The sequence below is a fragment of the Drosophila montana genome, unplaced genomic scaffold, assembly GCF_035044405.1.
Source record: "Drosophila montana isolate Dmon_TW-CO22-7 unplaced genomic scaffold, ASM3504440v1 contig_3319_1, whole genome shotgun sequence".
Classification (NCBI taxonomy): domain Eukaryota; kingdom Metazoa; phylum Arthropoda; class Insecta; order Diptera; family Drosophilidae; genus Drosophila; species Drosophila montana.
The window spans coordinates 1-21,544 of record NW_026998204.1 but is presented as its reverse complement, the minus strand read 5'-3'; the positions used below and the strand labels follow the sequence as shown (position 1 = coordinate 21,544).

The 21,544-nt window shown below is 39.8% G+C and overlaps 1 protein-coding gene and 1 long non-coding RNA gene across 2 annotated transcripts; both read right to left on the bottom strand.

Moving 5' to 3' along the window:
* Positions 1-295: 295 nt before the first annotated feature.
* pain (painless) lies at positions 296-9,584 on the bottom strand. The gene is made up of 4 exons (XM_064690984.1): positions 9,515-9,584; positions 3,099-3,345; positions 1,026-3,032; positions 296-971 (listed from the first exon to the last, which is right to left on the bottom strand). Exons 2-4 carry the CDS (start codon positions 3,315-3,317, stop codon positions 423-425), a joined length of 2,775 nt encoding a protein of 924 aa, XP_064547054.1. The 5' UTR covers positions 3,318-3,345; positions 9,515-9,584; the 3' UTR covers positions 296-422.
* A 998-nt stretch (positions 9,585-10,582) lies between these two features.
* Positions 10,583-13,781, bottom strand: LOC135434374 (uncharacterized). The gene is made up of 3 exons (XR_010437234.1): positions 13,168-13,781; positions 10,791-13,105; positions 10,583-10,735 (listed from the first exon to the last, which is right to left on the bottom strand). It is a non-coding gene; the product is annotated as an uncharacterized LOC135434374 (long non-coding RNA).
* Between the last annotated feature and the right edge of the window lie 7,763 nt (positions 13,782-21,544).

Sequence of the window (21,544 nt, the reverse complement as noted above, 5' to 3'; positions counted from 1 at the left end):
TGCGTATACTTATCAAAGAGTCAAAATTTATTAACTGACGTCGAACCCAAAAACAAAAACCAATTTTAAGGAAAGATATATGCATACATATATATATATATGGTATATCGTATAAAGAACCAGAGAATTTGTTAAATACATAATTAATTATAAACAATAGCAAGCAGAGAGAAGAGGAGAAGAGAAGAAACATTAGAATTGTTTTCAATTGTATATATATAGAGTATATATCTATATATTGGACAGATCGCATTGTAATCGAGATTATTTGCATTCAGTTAATAGCTCTTAAGGGTTTTGTTCAATTTCATTATATTTATATATTCGTATGTTAATAAAACCATTTCTGACTACAAAGCCAGCAGGACTCGCATGTGGCTGATGATCTATATAGGATCTAGGTATCCAGCTGAGTCCGGCAGCTATTCCCTGCTCTGGAGCAGCTGCAGTATGTGCTCCAGCTTCTGTTCCATGTTGTGGAGGCGTCGCTCGTTGATTTGGTCGCGCTGACGCCTCTGCTCCACGCTGGACTTCTGATCGATGACTGCGAGCGCCAGCTTAACGGTGCGATTGTCAATCTTGGAGCAACGGCCCGTCAGCGCGGAGCAGCTGCAGGGCAGCAGCCTAAGTGGCGGATCGAGCAGCTTCTTCTGCTGCTCCGCCTGTGCCGCATTTGTGGCCAGCGGCTGGAAGCTGGCGCGGCTCTTGCCGTTGCCGCTGAGCTCCTTGAGCTCGTAGGCATCGGTGATGGGTATGAGCACCTTGTTGCCATCGTTGGGCAGCACGGAGATCTGGCGCACACACAAATAGTTCGGATAGATGTTCATCAGTCGCTGGCAAATGCTGCGCATTGGCTCCGTGTTCACAATGAAGCCGGTGCGTCCATTGCGACCCGTCAGCACCTGCTCGTACCGCATCAGCGTATTGGTGCGGCAAATGGCGCCATTCAGCTCCGCCTGAGCCTTGATCGCCTGCAGACAGTTTGGTTAGTACTTTGGATGCGGATTCGGGAGCCCGACACTTACCTGCGTGTCGGAGACGGCCAGACCGTTGAGCAGATTGAAGAGCACAATGGTCATGAAGAAGACGAACAGCAGGAAGATGAAGTACGTGTAGATGCTGTCGAACTTGATGTCGCCGGCATCGAACTCGCCCGTCAGCATGACAATGGTCTTGATCAGCGCCTCGATGGGCACCGAGAACGTATTGAAGTGCCCATCGTCCTCCTTCTCCGAGCCGGGCTGCTGCTGCTGCTCCTGCTGCTGATCTTGAGGCTTGCCGAAGAGTATGTAGAAGCACAGGCTGAAGGTCAGCACAAAGATCGAGTAGAGGGCAAAGCATTTGCTGAAGCTGCTGGAGACGGCGCGCAGCATGAGCATGTGCGTCGATATGGACAGCACGGGCAGCGAGCCGACCAGCAGGCAGAACTCCAAGGCGACCAGCAAAATGGTGAAGACGGCAAGAACGCGCTGCGTCTCCTTATCGTAGCTGGACTCAATGCACGTCAGCATGGACAAGACGATGAGCAGCAGCTCCATGAGATTGGTCAGCGACCAAAAGTACAGCAGCGGTGCCATCAGGAACTGTATAATCTCCCGTATAATCAAATAGGCAATGCCCAGCCAGGTGAACAGACCAAAGAGCGCCGTCAGAGCCGTGTGCTCGCTCTCATGGAACTTGAGCAACGTGTGGCTGATGATGGAGGCCGTGAAGAGCGTGTAGAGCAGAAAGTTAACATAGAATATGACCGAGAGGCGATGCCATTTGAGAAACAAAAAGCTCGAGATTAACGGATGCTGCAGCAAATGTCGCAGCTCCTTCGACTTGGCTATATATGCAATCGGTGTCATTTCATCCTCCAGCTGGGAGGCACGCATCTTGCCCGACTGCGCCGGTGCCGGCGTCGGCGACTGCTGTCGCTGTCGGATCAGGTTCATGTAGTTGATGACAATCTCAAAGTTTTGGTCGCCCGCCTTCTGGGCATTGGTGGTAATGCAGGAGTCAAAGTGCTGCTCGAGCAGCTCCGGCGACATCTCCTGTATGGCCAGCTCCTCGAAGGTGCTCCTGGTGCCAATGTAGGCGCCATGCTGGAGCAGCGCCCGCACCGCCCTCTCGTTGCGGTACTTGACCGCATAGTAGAGCGCCACCTGGCCGCTGTCGTCCACCTCATTGATGTCCACCCGATCGCTGGCCAGCAGCAGCTCAAAGCAGCGCTGATGATCGCAAAAGTCATCCAGCGGCTGCTCCTCCAGCCTGCTGATCACCGCATTGAACAGCTTGCTGCGCGCCGCCAGCTTCAGCTCCGGATGCTGCAGCAGCTTCTCCAATGCCCGCCAATTGCCCCAAATGATGGCCAGCTCCAGGGGCGTGGTCGCCTCACCGCGCGCCTTGCCGTTGATATTGATGCCCGTGTTGAGCAGCGCCTCGAAGGCGCGCTGCTTGCCCCGCTTGATGGACTCCAGCAGCAGCGGCAGGTACTGCTCCTGGTTGGCATTGCGCAGATTGTCCTTGTCGCTAATGTTCAGCTGGTGCTCGGCGAGCAGCTGCTCGAACTGCGACTCATCGCCATCCCGCAGCTGGCGCAGCAGCCGCTCGCCGTCGATCTCGCCGGCGGCGCCTGGCTCCCGCTGCGGCGGCAGCTGCAGCTCCGGATACTGTTGCTGCAGCAGCTGGCGCACCTGGCCATTGCGATAGCTGTCGATGTCCAGTTGGGGATGCGCCAGAAAGAGCAGCACCAGCTCCTGCTTGGCGGCCCGGATATTCCGGTTGCTCAGCACATGATGCAGCGGCGTCCGTTCGCCCTGGTCGACCACGTTCGGCGAGGCGCCGTAGTCCAGCAGCAGCTGCATGCAGGCACGCACCTGATCCGCATTGTCCGCCGTCAGATTCTTGGCCAGCGAATTGAGCGGCGTCAGCTGCGCGTATTTGCGATCCACCTGGACGCCGGGGCGACGCAGCAGCACGGCCAAATTGGCCGGATCTCTGGAGTCGGCCGCATAGCTGATCGCCGCCTTGTTGTGCTTCTGATTGATCTGCGTTTGAGTCTTGATTAGCTGCAGCTCTCTCTCTCTCTCTCACCGGGATTGGCAACTACTCACGTGATTCACATTGCATCCGTGGGTTAGACAGGCCTCCACAAACTCCGCACAGCCGGCTGTGGAGAGCGCCTTCTCGTAAATGCTCATGTTCCGCTCGTCCTGCAGATTTGGCTGGGCGCCCATCTCGAGCGCATCCTGGAACTCGCGTATGTTGCGCTTGGCCAGCGCTGCGCTCAGTTGCGCCTGCGGATCACTAAAGCCGCATCCGTTCAAGTCCATCTTCGTGCTGGGTAGGGGGATGAGTTTACTGCAAAGCAAATCAAGTCAGTGGTGAGTTAAGCTAAAGATTAAATATCCTATCAATATGAGACATAAGAAGACATATCCAACCCCGTAAAATGTGTATGCATTCCTTACTTTAAGTTATCGATAACTCTTCACATTTTCCTTATTTTAAGTTATCGATAACTCTTCCCATTTTCCTCATTTTAAGTTATTGATAACTCTTCCCATTTTCCTCATTTTAAATTATCGATAACTCTTCCCATTTTCCTTATTTTAACTTATTGATAACTCTTCCCATTTTCCTTCCTTTAAGTCATCGATAATTCTTTCCATTTTCCTTATTTTAAGTTATCGATAACTCTTCCAATTTTCCTTTTTTAAGTTATCGATAGCTCTGCCCAATTTTAAGTTATCGATAACTCTGCCCTATTTTAAGTTATCGATAACTCTGCCTTATTTAAAGTTATCGATAACTCTGCCAATTTTCCTTTTTTTAAACTATCGATAACTCTTTCCATTTTCTCAATATCAATAATTACCGATCTTCATTTTTGGTTCTGTCTGTCTGTCCGTTAATTTAATTATCGATAACTCTTCCCATTTTCTCTAAGCCGATAACTATCGATCTTCAAGCCGGGCCTATTGGGCATATCCACTTCCGCTCTTCTGTCTGTCCGTATGACTCGTATAGCACACGCAATAAAATTTATTTTAAACAATCGATAACTCCTCCCATTTTTCAAAATAAGTAATTATCGATCTTCTAGCCGGGTTTATTGATCATATCCAAGTGCGCCCTTTCCTCTGGGTAAGTTGTTCGATAACTTTTCCTATTGAGTCAAAATCAATTATCGATCTTTAATGAGGTCTTAGTGAGCAGAGATAATAAGAGATAAAAACCTATAAATATTTCACAATTGGGATACATTTCCCCCGAGGAATTTGGGTACAGGGTATTATCTTGTTTCTGCCTTTTTCTCATATTTACTTAAAATGAGAAGAAACTAAAATCTGTACAAAAACAAAAGAATTCTTCCAACTAAGAACTCAATTTGAATTTTGCGCCTGATAAGGCCTGAATATATCTTCTCATTGAAAGCTATAAATAGCTATAATAGCATATAAGTATGATAAAAATAATAATATTATTATTATTGTTAAAATGTGTTTCGCTCTCAAGTGAGCTGAGGAGCAATGTACTTATGTACAACATACATATATATATAGATGGGAAGTGCACAACAATTGTTCACGAAAGACCCTCAGAATCAAATGACAATGAAGAGGCCCGCATTCAATTTAAGACGTAATATGAGGCAAATCTTTCGAGTTGTACTAAATATTTTGCGTTCGGCTGCCAGAGATGGGGGAATGGAACCTTGAGGCAAAACAAAACAAATGTTTTGGCTAAGCACAAACTGACAAACTGACGCTTCATGGTACGTTGATTTTCACAAGGGGTTTGGGCCAAAAACTCTAGAGCCAAGTGTTGATCCGTTGACCGTTGCCCAAAAAACTGGTCTAACGCACCCCCCTCTCCCCCCCCCCCTCCAACCCCTCCCCCTCTTCCCTCGTAAATTTCAAATACAATTGGGTTTCTAATCTGCGCTGCGGTAATTAAAGAAAGCGCTTTTAAGTGCTTTCTGTGGTTCACATTTGTTATTAAATTATAACAATTGAGCCACCGACAGACACACAAAATGTGGGCTGCTTCAATGTGGTGGGCGTGGCCAGCCTTGTGATCACCTCCGTGAGCTTGGCCAGCTCAGCTTTTGGCTTTCGGCTTTCGGCTATAACCATCATAAAGAATAATCATAAAATAATCGACATATCAATATCAATTAGCAATCAATTTGTTACGCTTTACGCTTTCAATTTTTGCTGGCCCGAAGCTCAGCTCAGTTAAATATAAAATTCTAAAAAATTCATTTGGCGGCGCATTCGTAAATTTCAAGGCGGCATCTTCTGTTTTTTTTTTTTTTTTCTCTTCTCTTCTTTTAGCTGGAGCCTGTCTGCTTTGGCGCTTGATATGTGTGAGAAGTCGGCTAATCACGCCGACGACTTTTCGGCTAATTTGAATATTCCGCCAGCTGCAAATATTTATGTATTCAATATTTCGTGGGCCCAAAAAAACGTGTCCGCCAAAGCGGCTGGGAAACAAGAGGTATCTATTAGTAATCAGCGAGAACAAGTAATAAGTAGCTGCCGTCATTTGATAGCTTTTACAAATCATCTATTGTACATTCTTGACCCCTGACTGAGTAGCAGAAGCCCCCCCCTCTCCACCCCCCCTCCCATCACCCACTCCCCGCCGAGAGTTAACTGTGGGCTTAATTTGCAGCATCACCTTTGTTAATTGGCTGAAGTTAAATCGTATTTGGCTGCTTGATGCTGCCAAGCGAGGGCTTCCCGTTCACGTTTTCCACTCAGAAATTGACTAAGTAAATGTATATAAATTAAATTAAATAATTTATGGCTGAAACTAATGTAAAGTGTGCTCGCAGCACAAGAGAAGCCAAAGATTTGGATCTTCTTTTATGTTTTACTTTCTTGACATATTAAAGTAAATAATTTAATTTATATTGGTAAACAATGCGAAGGGTGCTTGAACCACAAACTTTGAATCGAAATTAAAGGCAAGAAATGTCTTTTAAAAATTGTGTCTTGACTATTTAATTATAACATATTTAATAATATTTAATGAATATTATATCTAATTAACGCAACTGTTTCCATTATAATTGCAAATAATAATAATAGGGAACTTGAAACCACAAACTTAGACAGAACAAAAAAAAGAATCTCAAGTTTCGAGTCGAATTATCAGCAATTGTTGGGGCAAACCTCGCAAGAGAAGTTGTCAACAAATAAGCATTACCAGTATTTGCTTTAGCTTGTATTTACACAACCAATTAATGCTGTCAGTTGACAAAAGAATTTATTGTTTAACAAACAAATAGGTAAACGTGCCAAAGAATGAAGTAATTGGCCAGTTTGATATTTTCTTGTCTCTAAGATCTGAAAAGTAAAAGTGCAAAGTTTTGGCATTCGAATTCACATTAAAATCTGAGCTCAGATTTAAACTGCAATATCCGCAACTTCGTATGGGAATGCATATGGAGAAGCTTGCCAAACTCGTTCATCGAGTTTTTCCTTTGCAGATCTCTTGCAACCGGAGACAGAGAAAAAAAAAAAGAAGAAAAAACAGCAGCAAAAACACGAAATAATTACTAAACTTCGAGGAAGTTTTGCGCAATTCAGTTCCATGACAAGTTTATTGCACGGATCGCATAAAAACTTAATGTTTGTCAGCATTTTTGGGCCGGGCCTGGGGTTTACTACGGAACTACGTGACGAGCTGTTCCATAGAGCGCGAGCGAGTGAGAGGCGTGACCTAAAGTTTCGGCGCATCGTGATCGCCAGTTGTGGGAGCTGGGATGGGAGTGGGACTGGGACTGGGAGCTGGAACAGGGGCAGATACATTCTGGCGATCCAGTTTGTTTGTGTTGAACGTGTTTATTGGCAACTGCGAGTTTTGTTTACCTAATTTATGGCCAGCTATTTTTCTGTTTTTTCCTATTGCACTCTTTGGCCCCAGCTGCACTTTGTTTACTTTTCATATTAAATATGTAGCACAGCAAGCGCCAGGAGTCTATAAAAGCGAACAATTCCAGTGAAACCATAAACTATTTCGTAAAGCTCTCGAAATCTGCTTTCCATTTCCAATTTGATCAGCGAGTGCTTCACTTGATACCCTGTAAAGGGCTTCTATCTCTCTCTCGCTTAGAGACACTTCCTCTCTTTCTCTCATAGCCACGCTATGAAAAATGCATCCTGAAGTAACTCTGGTCATTTTTGGCAGATCGTTTTCATATTTTCAGGCCTTACAGATGAGACTTAATTGTGCGTATATCCCAAAAATTCACACATTATTTCTTCCCAGAGCCACGATATGGAAAATGTATTCTGAGGTAACTCTGGTGCTTTTTGTGCGATCATGTTCAAATTTTCAAGTCTTAAAGATGAGACTTATATGTGCGTATATCCCAAAAATAATGGTATTATTTCTTCCCAGAGCGACAATATTGAAAATCCATTCTGAAGTAACTCTCGTGCTTTTTGTCAGATCATGATCATATTTTCAGGTCTTAATGATGAGACTTAATTGTGCATATATCCCAAAAATTCAGGCATTATTTCTTCCCAGAGCGACAATATTGAAAATCCATTCTGAAGTAACTCTGGTGCTTTTTGTGCGATCATGTTCAAATTTTCAGGTCTTAAAGATGAGACTTAATTGTGCGTATATCCCAAAAATGCTAGCTCTATCTCTCTGTAATACCTTGACTGGGATTATATATGTATGTATGTATAGACTTTATGCCAACAACATTTACTTGCAGCACTTCATTGTCATGGCTACAGGGTATAATAAACACATTGGCCAAGTAATACAGTTGTGTTTTTTTTTTTTAATCTTGTCTTGTTTTTTGAAAGCATCTCCGAAATTGTCATCATAAAAAAACGTCATAATTAAGATGGATGTGGTTGGCTCTGGGGCTGAGCCGGCTGAGCATGACTTCATGCCGAACTGACTCTCGTTGGCATCCGCCAAATTTCATTTGAACACAAGAAAAAAGCACAAATGTTTACATGTGGAAACACAATACACACACACACACCAGCGCACACACACACCAGCACACACACATGTCTGACTAAAGTGGATATATATACAGTGCTTATATACCCGATGTGCACTCCATAAACAATTGGCTGGCCTACATGAAGAGCAATAACAAAAAAAAGCCATGTCCGATTACAATAACAAAAGAGAATGCGCTGGCTGATGGCAAGGGGTGAGTGGCAGGGTGGGGGTTGGGGGTTGGGGGGGGGGGGTAGCTACATATACATATGTGGGCTGGTTAAAGTATCAGCGAGTCAGTGCCCCATTTCAATAATTTAGAACTTAATTAAATTAAGCACACGCCCGCTGGAAAATCCAGCGAGAATCTCAATGTGTTAGGCAAATTTCCACTTAATTAAACGAAGTGTTGGAATATATACATATATATATGTACATACGAATAGCTGGCAATTGGTGATCCACGCCAATTGCCCCCCCTAAAAACTACGCCTTTGTGTGCTTGAAAAAAAAAAACAAATGATAAAAACAAAACTAATCGGGGCGGAGCCAATGCGAAAGACAAATGCAAATAAACAGGCGGCTGGCAGAGCGCCAAGCAAAGGTATTTAAAGGGGGAAGGGGGGGGGGGAGGGACAAGTAATGCCTAAAGCACCTATTATTTAATTGTAATGTCCGAAAGCTAATAGAGCAATAAACATATGCAAATAGGGTCTCAAATTTATGCACTCATAATTGAGCCCAATAGGAAATGCGATGTGCGCGCCATAAGAGCACGCAAATCGTAGGAACACAGTTCAAACCCATATATGGAAAAACTAATATACCATGTGTATATATATACAATATATTTAGCTGCAGGTGGTGCATAGATATTGTGGAACTCTTTGTTGATTTGAGGCCCGGCCTTAAAAGGCAGCAACAAGTGTTTCTTTTTGCTGCCCACAAGCCAAGCCAAATTTAAGTGGATTTTTTGAGAAAAACTCTTGATGAGGTCACAGTTTTTATATAAAATTCCAAAAAAAAAAAAATAAAATTAAATAGTATTTAAATCATTTGTCATTAAATTGTTGTTAATTATTTGCAAACGTCAGTTGAAACAAAGCAGGAGTTTTTTGTGGGCGCCCATTTCTGCAGTTTTTTAACCTTGAGGCTTGAGATGTGTGTTTGAAAACGTGTTTCTGGACTTTTTTCATTTTTTAACCCGCCTCCATATGTTTGTTGTAGTTGTTGTTGTTGTGTGGGTCGTAAGTGCTAACTGTGCACACTGCGGTTTGCTCATTTTTTATTATTATTATATATCTGCATTACAGATTCTGCATGATTCACTTTAAGTTAACTGTCATTTTATTGAAATCTCTCCGAGCCAAGACTCATCGATATTGTTGCTAAGATAAATCATTCGATTTGCATATTGTGATTCATGTGTTGCGATTACACGCGAAAGATTTTCGAATATTTTTTAATTAGTCAGTTTTTGAAATCCACTTAAGGCGCAAACGCACAACAAAATGGCGAGCAACATTTTTCGCCTTAACACACTCACTAAATGCTTCCGCGCCAGACAACTGCAGTCCGAAGTATCCAAAGACCAACTGATCAGCCAGTGGCAAGTCGCGTATCGCGATCCCCAACAGCCCCAGTTGGGCCCCAAAATCAAGCTCTGACTTTCATTCAAATAACCTAACGACAGGCGAAAGTATGCTTTGGGAGACTTTATTTAATGCCAGCTCCTAAGACTCGGCAGTGAAATGCTCAAAACTGGACTATAAATTTCCATTAAATGAACACATTCTACATTTTCACAGAAGTGACAAGTAACATCAAAAAACATCATATCCTTGAAGAATCGGAATCTCGTCTCGTTGGTGAATTTGCAAGAATTATGAGTGAGAACGATTTTCTGCCTACATTTGAATCCTAAAAGCTCGCAGCTCAAAACTATGCTGTAGAAATATTAATTTTGAATATTAATCTGCGCAACTGTTTTGGCTTGCAGTAGGAAAGTATGCATTATTATTTGTAATTAATATATTTGGAAGCAGCACAGAAGTATGCAATAATTTTCTAACATTAATGTATATGAGACGAGTTTGCGTTGGCTGACGTCACAATGGCACGATATGGCTCTCGCAACCTTTCACTAGGCTTTTGGCCATTGTTAAAAGTTAAATAGAACCGACGACTCTCTCTTTCTCCAAATATTTTATCATCGCTCATCGGCTAATGAAAACATAAGTATCTGCTTCTGCTGTTGCTCAAGTAAATAATCATTAGAGTTCATAAGTTCAGCCCAGCAGCATCAGAACATTTTAACAGCATCAGCAACATGTATTTGCAATAAAACCTTATAGCTTAAAAAAGATCATAATCATTATCAGCATCAGCATCAGTATCAGTATCAGTATCAATCAGCATCAGTATCAGTATCAGTATCAGTATCATTATCAGTATCATTATCAGTATCATTATCAGTATCATTATCAGTATCATTATCAGTATCATTATCAGTATCATTATCAGTATCATTATCAGCATCAGCATCAGCATCAGTATCAGTATCAGTTTCAGTATCAGTATTAGCATCAGCATCAGCATCAGCATCAGCATCAGCATCAGCATCAGCATCAGCATCAGCATCAGCATCAGCATCAGCATCAGCATCAGCATCAGCATCAGTATCAGTATCAGTATCAGAATCAGTATCAGTGTCAGTATCAGGATCATCATAATCAAAATCAGACATTTTCAAATATACTTCATCAGCCTGAAAGAAATATTATAGATTAACTAATGTACGATTCATATTTATTTATACTCACAAGCTCAGGCCAGAAACCTCGAAATGAGTTAAGACGCAACTCTAATGGACCTTGTTCCTCGGGATTTCTTACTGCTTTTAGGATCTTTAAAGCTTCATTAACAAATTCCAGACTAACGCGTGAATAAACATTGCGCCTATAAATATCTATAGCTTTTAGATTGCGACACTCTTGAAAAATCGCTAAAAGGCTTTGCGATATATCATCAAATCTATACCTCGAAAGTATTTCAAGCACTTCTAGATTTTTTAAATATGTTAATATATTGGTAGCTTTCGATTTGGCTGAATCCACATTTAAGTCTTCGAAGTGAAGTAATTTTTATAATTTCTTGAATATCGTCTTCATCAACATCAAATCCATTAATGACCAAGTTTTGTAGGATCGGCGATGACCTTGACGATATTTCTGCAAAAAGCTTCGTAAGATTGCAGTAATAGAATGATGTAATTTCAAGATGAGTTAACTTATTTAACTTTGCCAGGCTTTTAATGCTTTCGTTATTACTATGAAATGACCAAATAAATCTAATAGAGAGTTTTTCAAGCTCTGGTAGTTCAACTAATAGTTCTATGCTATTAATATCAGCGAATTTACAATGCAAACTTCGTAGGGATTTAATTCCTACAACAGCCAAAGTTTTGTTATATGATAATGATGTGAATTGTATACTCAAATGATGAAGAGTTTGTGGTACGCTAGAAGTCAATATCTGAAAAAGCTGCTTTGATTTCTTTTCAATACGATTTATAACTAGTTCTTCGAGTTGATTCAATTGAGCCAGTTTTTCAATAGCTTCTTCATAATCGAATCCACATTCTAATTTCTTTAATGATTTAACTTTTGCAACTAGAGCTGTTTCTTCAGAAGAAAGTGCCTTTCTTTTATGGTCAAACATTGAAGACACGACGATTCTCGCGAGACTAGAGTCTGGAGGAACTGATTTAGGGAACGTTCTTTATGATTTAATATCACGAGTTCTTTAAGGTTTGTTAGCTGCGCCAAGAGCTCAACGCTATTCTCATCTGAAAAGCCGCATTTTAGTTTTTTTAGAGATAATATTTTGGTTAATTCTTTCGTTTGCTCAAGGTTAATGTCAATTTTACCATCCACGATTATTTCCTGAAGATCTGAACACTTTTTTGCGGCAAATGCTTGAAATAAATATTTAAATGATCTTTCATCGAAGCTTAAATAGTTAAAAGGGTCGTACAAAATTGTCAGTTTACCCAGACTTTTATTAAACTTGATATGTTGGTCATTTTGAATAACACATATTTCATTTGCACCTCCCATAAGAACATTTATAACATATTTCGATGTATCACGAAACTCGTGTTGTGAATTAATTTCCAATATTTCAAGATTAGGCAAATTTGCTAAAATATTAATGCTTTGAGGATCGGAGAACGCAGTTTTTATATATCTTAATGTTTTAATTTGAGAAATTTGTTCAATCTCGTTATAAGATGCATTACATATGATCAATTTTTGAAGAATCGTAGATTGTTTGGAGGAAAATGCTTTCATCAGGTTTAAGGAGTTTTCATCATTTCCATATAAATGCAGACAAAGCAATATTGGGCAAATTTGCTAAAGGTGTTAAATCTGCAGGACATTTTTTATTCTCCATATCAATTTTTAGTTCTCCCAAACCGCATTCAATGCTTATGCCATCATTTAAAAAATTTATACTGCATTTTATATTACGTGCTATGAAAAGATTAAAAATTTCCATAAAACTATCGCCCCTAAGCCATGTGAGGTGATCAAATTCACAAGAAAAATCGGTTAAAGATTTTATTTTGGCAATTTCCGAAATCTCTTCGAAGTAGAGATGGAAACTCGTTATTTTTAAGTGACTAAGTTGTGTGTCTTCTTGCAATGCAAATGCACGGAACAAATTTGTCAGAGATCCGTCTTCGCGCTTTCTTGTGGTTAATTCATTGATTTGAGGCAATTGATAATCCAATGGAAAATCAAAAGGTGGCGGATCATCGATTAGCTCAGTTTCCGTGGAATCATTTTCATGTTCTCCTTTTATTCGTAAATACATAAATTTGGCAATTTGGCAAACTCAGTATATTCAGAGTCATTAAAGTAACTTTTTGCCTTAAATGAAAGTATCTTCAATTTGTTGCAATATGGTACAATGTCAGTTAACTTTCCGTAAATTTCATTACTTATAATCGCTAAGTATGTCAGGTTTGGATTTGACTTGCAATACTCGACCAACTCATCAGCATTAATTTGTACATTGTACAAACAGAGATGCACAACTTTAGGGAATTCTTCCAAGTATCTAACAGAATAGCCTGGAAATGCGATTAAAAATACATTTAAAATCATTTTTTTAAGACATCAAAAGAAAACTCACCTTTCATATCAATAATTAAACTCTCCATAGATCTGTTCTTAAGTGCACCTATGAGTTGCTCAAATCTTTCCATATGTTCACTGCAATATGTATCATTATCCCTGTATATAAATTCGACTCTTTGTAACTTTCTATTCGATTTAAATGCATACGTATACATTTTCCAAAATGCTTCTTTGTCCTTTTCCGTTGATTCGCGAAGACGTTCATGAAGCTTTACAAAATTAACGATGACTTCCTTAGATTCACTTAAATAATTGTTTCAATTTCAAGGCTTTCGTAAAGTTTGGGGTTCCATTCCGAAAACGAATCGCGAATACATTCAAAAGCAATCGCAAAATTAATGAGATCTTTGTATTTCACTTCATCCGATCTAATCGGTATTTTTGATGATTCACATTCGATTTTAATCTGTTTGAGTATTTCATAAATACAATAAACGTTCAGTCTGTCGAAAAAGTTATTAGGCTCATTTTGGTTGCTATTAGCCGTAATGTGTTTAAATGAAGTATACCCGCCACTACTCGTAATGTTAGGTTCAAGATAGTGATTCAGTTTTTGTTTTTTAGGTTTCTGTTCGTAATAAGCCATATTATTATATTAATTAATTTTTAATTTATCTTCGATTTGAGAAAATTAACTGAATAACAAAGAAAATTGTACAATATGTATATTTTTTTTTCAATATGAGTACCACACATGTATGTATGATCACAAAGTTATTGCGGATTTTTTATTAGTTGCGTATTTTGCGCGTTGCGTGTTCACTTGCTGACGGTCTCTGACTTAGTGCTAAGTATACAATATATAGAAAGTTCAAGTTGAGCACTCATCGAATCAAGAATTCTGAATGATATGCCCAGAGAGAGTAAGACCGCTGAGAGCCTCGAGAGGCGAACAATCAGTACCAAGCCTAATCTCGCTCAGTTGGTTATTATACCCTTGCAGAGGGTATAAGAAATCGTAGATATATGTCTTATAGATGGCATAGGAACGATCGGTCGAAAAGTTGGCTCTCATATGGAAACCTTTCTATACCCTAGCAGAGGTTCTTATAATTTTGCCTCGAAATGTGTTACACAAATAAGGAGACATCTCCGACCCCAAAAAGTATACATATATATTCTTGAACAGCCTAGTCGATAAAGTATTGTCCGTCTGTCTGCTTCTATGCCAACTCGTCTCTCAGTTTCAAAGCTATCGTCATGAAACTTTGCATACCTCCCTCTTCCTTCGTGCCACTATATCATTTAGCTGCCATAGGAACGATTGGTCGAACATTAAGTTCTTGTATGGCAACTTATTCTGTTTTCCATGATTTATTTTTAATCAAACTGAGCATTTACGAGCTTTACTTTTCACACATATCTGCAAAGCCGCAAGCAAATGATTGCAAGGGTATTAACCTTACTTTCTCGCTTTCCTTTTGCTCACGAGTATTGTTTTTATTTTATATATAAAAAGCCGACGCGGAATTAAGAGGGAGTAAAAAATGACGTGGCATGCGGATGCTGTGTTGTTTTTGTTTCGTATTGAGTTCGATAACAATATTTTTAAAAACAGAATATGCTGCCATATAAGAACTTAATTTTCGACCGATCGTTCCTATGGCAGCTAAGTATTTTCGAGAGAGTTCTCAGCTCAGAGGGATTGCCGTGTTTTACTTGTGCTCCAAGATTTATTTAAAAAGCTTTTGTTACTGGTGCAAAGTGCTATTTTTTGTGCAGCGAAGGCTATCAACTGTTGTTGTTAGTGTTTGTTTAGATAATCGTTTGTCTTGGGCTGTAAAAAACCTGGCACGTTCAAGCAGGCTGAAAAGTCCGCATAATTGCTGGCAATGCGAGAATATAATGCAAGATAAATGTGAAGGTCTCACTGGGCGGGACTGCCACAAGATCGCTGCCATTGCCAAGAATGTATATGTAATTCTGTAATTCTGAGAAATCAATTTTTAAAACTTTGACTTGAGTTTCGAGTTGCTTAGCAAATATAAATTCGAGGCTCCACCCAATCGCCGGTTAGAGGCATAGTTTTTGCATTTGCCCCCCTCGTCTGTCCAAACATCTACGCCTCTGTCTTGTCCGTGGCTAGCAACTTGGATTTGTCGCCAATGCTGTCATTATCGCCTCCTCCAAGCGATTGTCCGAGTATTAACGCTGTGCTATCCCGTGGAGTAGTCCCAGTAGAATCTAGCCCAGATTGGCCCCACCAACTCCTGTTTTATCTTCAGCCCCATCAGCTCCCATTTTGACTGTTGTTGCCCCTCGTAGGCAAGTTTTTGTGTTCCGGCTTTCGTCTGACTCCACTCGTGAATTAGCATCATTCAAAGTAAATGTTTCACATGATTCGTTCGTTCATTTGTGATCATACATTTTTTCCTCCTCACATGTTCGTTCTCGAGCTTAAGCAAAACAAGTAAGAGGTTCTAGTCGGGAGCTCCCGACTAGGGGATACCCTGAACCCTCTTCTTCCGACAGGCGATAGGTATAAAATGAAAGATACTTGATATGTATATACTCTTCTAGAAGCTACATGTCAAGTTTGGTGATTTTAGCTCTTATTAATTACCAAAATTGCGCAAAAAACAAGATTTCGATATTTCGATTTTTATCGATTACTTGGAAACGGGGCAAGTTATCGAATATCGGAAACAAACTCGATCTGCGCGGGCACTAGGAGGACCTTCAGCTAAAATTTCAAGTCTCTAGCTCTTATAGGTTCTGAGATCCTTGCGTTCATACATACAGACAGACGGACAGACATGGCTAGATCGACTCGGCTATTGATGCTGATCAAGAATATATATACTTTATGTGGTCGGAGATGCTTCCTTCTGCCTGTTACATACATTTGCACAAATATATTATACCCTCTTTACCCATTTTCAATGGGTTCAGGGTATAAAAAGCGAAACCAACCTTGCCCTGTCACCCTTCCGGTCCCTCCGATATCGGAGGGATATACCTCTTTCGACTCGAAATGACCAAAAAATCTTATTGCATATTTTCAAATGGAAACTAAAAGCGATTGCAATACTACTGCTGAGGTGGGGCAACAAATGTCCCCCACCGGGTCGGTGAATTCCCATCACAATCTATTTATCCTATACTTAACACTCGATATATCTAGTATAAATATTTTCACTTTATCAATAACTTCATTTTCATTTATTTTATTTCATTGTATTGTATTTAGCTGGCCGGACGGGCAAATCAAACACCTTCATCATGTCGGGGATGCTTTTAGAGAGAGAACGCCGGCGAGACGCCGCTTTGTGTACACAGGGTCACGATTGAGAGATCAGATTTATGAATATGCGCAATGCGTTCAATTTCCGTAATTGTGACGTCACAATGGCTATGATATGAGGGTATTATAATTTGGTCGTGAAATGGGGAAGGCATAGAAGGAGACATCTCCGACCCCATAAAGTATATATATATCCCCCATATATCTTCATGAGCAGTATCAACAGCCGAGTCGATATAGCCATGCCTGTCTGTCCGTCTGTCCGTCTGTCTGTTTCTATGCGAACTAGTCTCTCAGTTTTAAAGCTATCTTTATGAAACTTTGCAGAAGTCCCTCTTTCTGCTGCACGCAGCTCATATGTCAAAACCAGCTGGATCGGACCACTATATCATATAGCTGTCATAGGAACAATCTGTCGAAAAGAAGGTTCTTGTATGAAAAACATTTTTGTTTATCAAGATATCGTGACCAAACTCGGCATTTATAAGTTTTACTAAACTCCTCATATATATGCAGAATCCTATTAAAATCGGACCACTATATCATATAGCTGCCATAGAAACGATCGGTCGAAATTAAGTTGTTGTACGGAAAACTTTTTTGTTTTTCAAGATATTTTAACCATACCCGGCATTAACTATTTTCCCGGTGATTCTTAGATACAGGCAAAGCACTGTGAGCATTATGAAAAGGTTGGGTCTCAAGAGTATTAAATCTTCGGCGTGCCGAGGATAGCCCTTCTTTCTCGTGATTTATTCATTTAACTTTTTTTCGCGTGAATCCCTATGCAATGTACTGCAGCCCAGGCAAAGTATTGCATCGGATCATTATATCATATAGCTGCAGCTGTAGGAACGATCTGTCGAAAAGTTGGTTCTAATATGGAAACTTTTGTATTCCCTTACAGAGGATATTATAAGAAGAGGGTTCAGGGATCCTGACCCTGAACTTTTACTTGTTATCTACAATATGTACACTCGCCCACAAGAGATGCAGTGAGTACAACAGAGAGAATTGTGCATTGTTTTTGTTTCATATGGAAATAGCCGGCGCGAAACTTAGAGAGAGAGAGTAAAAAAATGACGTGGCATTCGGATGCTGTGTTGTTTTTGTTTCGTACTACATATGTATATTCGAGAGAGCTCTCAGTTGAGCGCGATTTACGTGTTTTCCTGGTGCTCCAAGATTTGTATATATTTCCAGCCTAGCTTCTAATCTTTATCAGAATATCAGAGGTCTCATTTCTAAGCTTAAATATCTTTTTACGGCCAGAACTTGCTTCGATGCGGATTTAATCGCATGTTCAGAAATATAGTTAAACTCGACCATATTTGATTTTGAAGCTTTTTCGAACATTTTCATTGGGCATAGAAATGATTGGCCGACTCGAGGTGGTGGGGTATTACTCGCCGTTAAAGCCACTGAAAGTCACTGACGCTGAGATTGTCTCAGTTAAGGTGACTTTTTACTTTACTCGATATTTATATCACGTGCTCCTAAGTTCCTCCCTCTTCTGATATTCCAGTTTCTATGAAACATATTTCTTGTATTTAAGAAGTTTCTACACATGTGCGTGATGATGACCTATTCATTATTCATCTCTTGGTCAAAAATGCAGTTACATTACGAATTGGAAGTGAAATACGTTTGGAAATGCAAATCGATTCGAAGGACATTCATGATTACATAACGCTCAATCTTCTCGCGATCGGACTTTGTTTACTCGAGTTGTGGGCCATTTGAAGTTTTCGAAAGTATCTTCAAATGTAAATAAAACTAGAAGCGAATAAATGAAAAAATCATTGCATACTTTTATTTGCAAAACTAAAAGCGATTGCAATACTACTGCTGAGGCATACATACATACATATATATATATAGATTGCCGGACAGGCTATAAATTTCTCCCATTTCCCATCACCATCTCTTTATCCTATACTTAACATTCTGTATATTTTATAATATTATAAATTTCTTTAAACTATTAATAACTTCTTTTATTTCATTTTTTCCTATTTATTGTATTTTCTTAAATGATATAATTAAGAACACTATTTTCTCGACTAACACCTGCCTTCCTAGCTGTAGGCTCTAATAAGCTCCCTGACAAAATTATCTATGTAACGGGGCATAGCTGGCCGGACGTGAAAATGAAACACCTTCATTCTGTCGGGGATGCTATTAGGGCAGCAATCTCCCTTGGTCGCATAATGAAGGCGGGTGTCCCCAAAGGCGGAGCGTACTCGGGCCCTTTCTCTACAATCTCTACGAGGCAGACATCCCCGCTCCGGACGACCTAAATGAGTTTGCCACCCCTGGCAAACACCTGATAGCCAACATTTGCCGATGACGGTGCCCAGGAATACACACACCCGCTCGAGAGCTGGGCTCGCAGGTGGAACACCAAGCTCAACGCCTCGAAGTGCCAGGTGGTCAACTACTCGCTGACTCGTGGCAAGGCAAGGGAGAAGAGGCGGAGCTTTCGGGCGCACATCGACGGCATTCTCAAGCCGTGCCGCCTTAAGGTGGCTAAGGCAAATTGGCTACTAAATCCCCCACTGGAACGTCCCGATACCTTCAACCCCGCTACGTTCGCTGACGACACAGCAATCCTCTCCAAAGCCAGCTGTGTATGCCAAGCCACTGGCCAACTGATCTCTACTATCAATTGGCAATTAATTCAATTAAAAATCGATGGGCTGAAAAAAGTTGCAGCCAAAAAAAAACGATTCGTTTGTAAAGTCAACCTTTTTTGATGATTTTTTGGAATATCTTGGCCAAACAGTGTCCGATTTGGGAATTTTATACCATTTTGGACTCGTAAGGATCAGTAATATCGATTGGCATCAAAAAAATGAAAATCTAAATTTTGACCAAAATCAACAAAATGGCAAGGGGTTACATCACGTTTTTTCTCAAATTCGGAGTCGGTTCGAAAATCGAAACTTTTTTGCTGATTTTTATTGAATATCTCGGGTAAATACTGTCAGATTTTGAAATGTTATACCTTTTTGAATTCGTAGGGATCCCTACTATCAATCTGCATTCAAACATTTTAAAAATCGATGAGTGAAAAAAAGTGGTTGACCAAAAACCGATTCGTTTGTAAAGTCAACCTTTTTTGATGATTTTTTGGAATATCTTGGCCAAACAGTGTCCGATTTGGGAATTTTATACCATTTTGGACTCGTAAGGATCAGTAATATCGATTGGCATCAAAAAAATGAAAATCTAAATTTTGACCAAAATCAACAAAATGGCAAGGGGTTACATCACGTTTTTTCTCAAATTCGGAGTCGGTTCGAAAATCGAAACTTTTTTGCTGATTTTTATTGAATATCTCGGGTAAATACTGTCAGATTTTGAAATGTTATACCTTTTTGAATTCGTAGGGATCCCTACTATCAATCTGGCATTCAAACATTTTAAAAATCGATGAGTGAAAAAAAGTGGTTGACCAAAAACCGATTCGTTTGTAAAGTCAACCTTTTTTGATGATTTTTTGGAATATCTTGGCCAAACAGTGTCCGATTTGGGAATTTTATACCATTTTGGACTCGTAAGGATCAGTAATATCGATTGGCATCAAAAAAATGAAAATCTAAATTTTGACCAAAATCAACAAATTGGCAAGGGGTTACATCACGTTTTTTCTCAAATTCGGAGTCGGTTCGAAAATCGAAACTTTTTTGCTGATTTTTATTGAATATCTCGGGTAAATACTGTCAGATTTTGAAATGTTATACCTTTTTGAATTCGTAGGGATCCCTACTATAAATTGGCATTCAAACATTTTAAAAATCGATGAGTGAAAAAAAGTGGTTGACCAAAAACCGATTCGTTTGTAAAGTCAACCTTTTTTGATGATTTTTTGGAATATCTCGGCCAAACAGTGTCCGATTTGGGAATTTTATACCATTTTGGACTCGTAAGGATCAGTACTATCGATTGGCATCAAAAAAATGAAAATCTAAATTTTGACCAAAATCAACAAAATGGCAAGGGGTTACATCACGTTTTTTCTCAAATTCGGAGTCGGTTCGAAAATCGAAACTTTTTTGCTGATTTTTATTGAATATCTCGGGTAAATACTGTCAGATTTTGAAATGTTATACCTTTTTGAATTCGTAGGGATCCCTACTATAAATTGGCATTCAAACATTTTAAAAATCGATGAGTGAAAAAAAGTGGTTGACCAAAAACCGATTCGTTTGTAAAGTCAACCTTTTTCGATAATTTTTTGGAATATCTCGGCCAAACAGTGTCCGATTTGGGAATTTTATACCATTTTGGACTCGTAAGGATCAGTAATATCGATTGGCATCAAAAAAATGAAAATCTAAATTTTGACCAAAATCAACAAAATGGCAAGGGGTTACATCACGTTTTTTCTCAAATTCGGAGTCGGTTCGAAAATCGAAACTTTTTTGCTGATTTTTATTGAATATCTCGGGTAAATACTGTCAGATTTTGAAATGTTATACCTTTTTGAATTCGTAGGGATCCCTACTATAAATCTGGCATTCAAACATTTTAAAAATCGATGAGTGAAAAAAAGTGGTTGACCAAAAACCGATTCGTTTGTAAAGTCAACCTTTTTTGATGATTTTTTGGAATATCTCGGCCAAACAATGTCCGATTTGGGAATTTTATACCATTTTGGACTCGTAAGGATCAGTAATATCGATTGGCATCAAAAAAATGAAAATCTAAATTTTGACCAAAATCAACAAATTGGCAAGGGGTTACATCACGTTTTTTCTCAAATTCGGAGTCGGTTCGAAAATCGAAACTTTTTTGCTGATTTTTATTGAATATCTCGGGTAAATACTGTCAGATTTTGAAATGTTATACCTTTTTGAATTCGTAGGGATCCCTACTATAAATTGGCATTCAAACATTTTAAAAATCGATGAGTGAAAAAAAGTGGTTGACCAAAAACCGATTCGTTTGTAAAGTCAACCTTTTTCGATAATTTTTTGGAATATCTCGGCCAAACAATGTCCGATTTGGGAATTTTATACCATTTTTGACTCGTAAGGATCAGTACTATCGATTGGCATCAAAAAAATGAAAATCTAAATTTTGACCAAAATCAACAAAATGGCAAGGGGTTACATCACGTTTT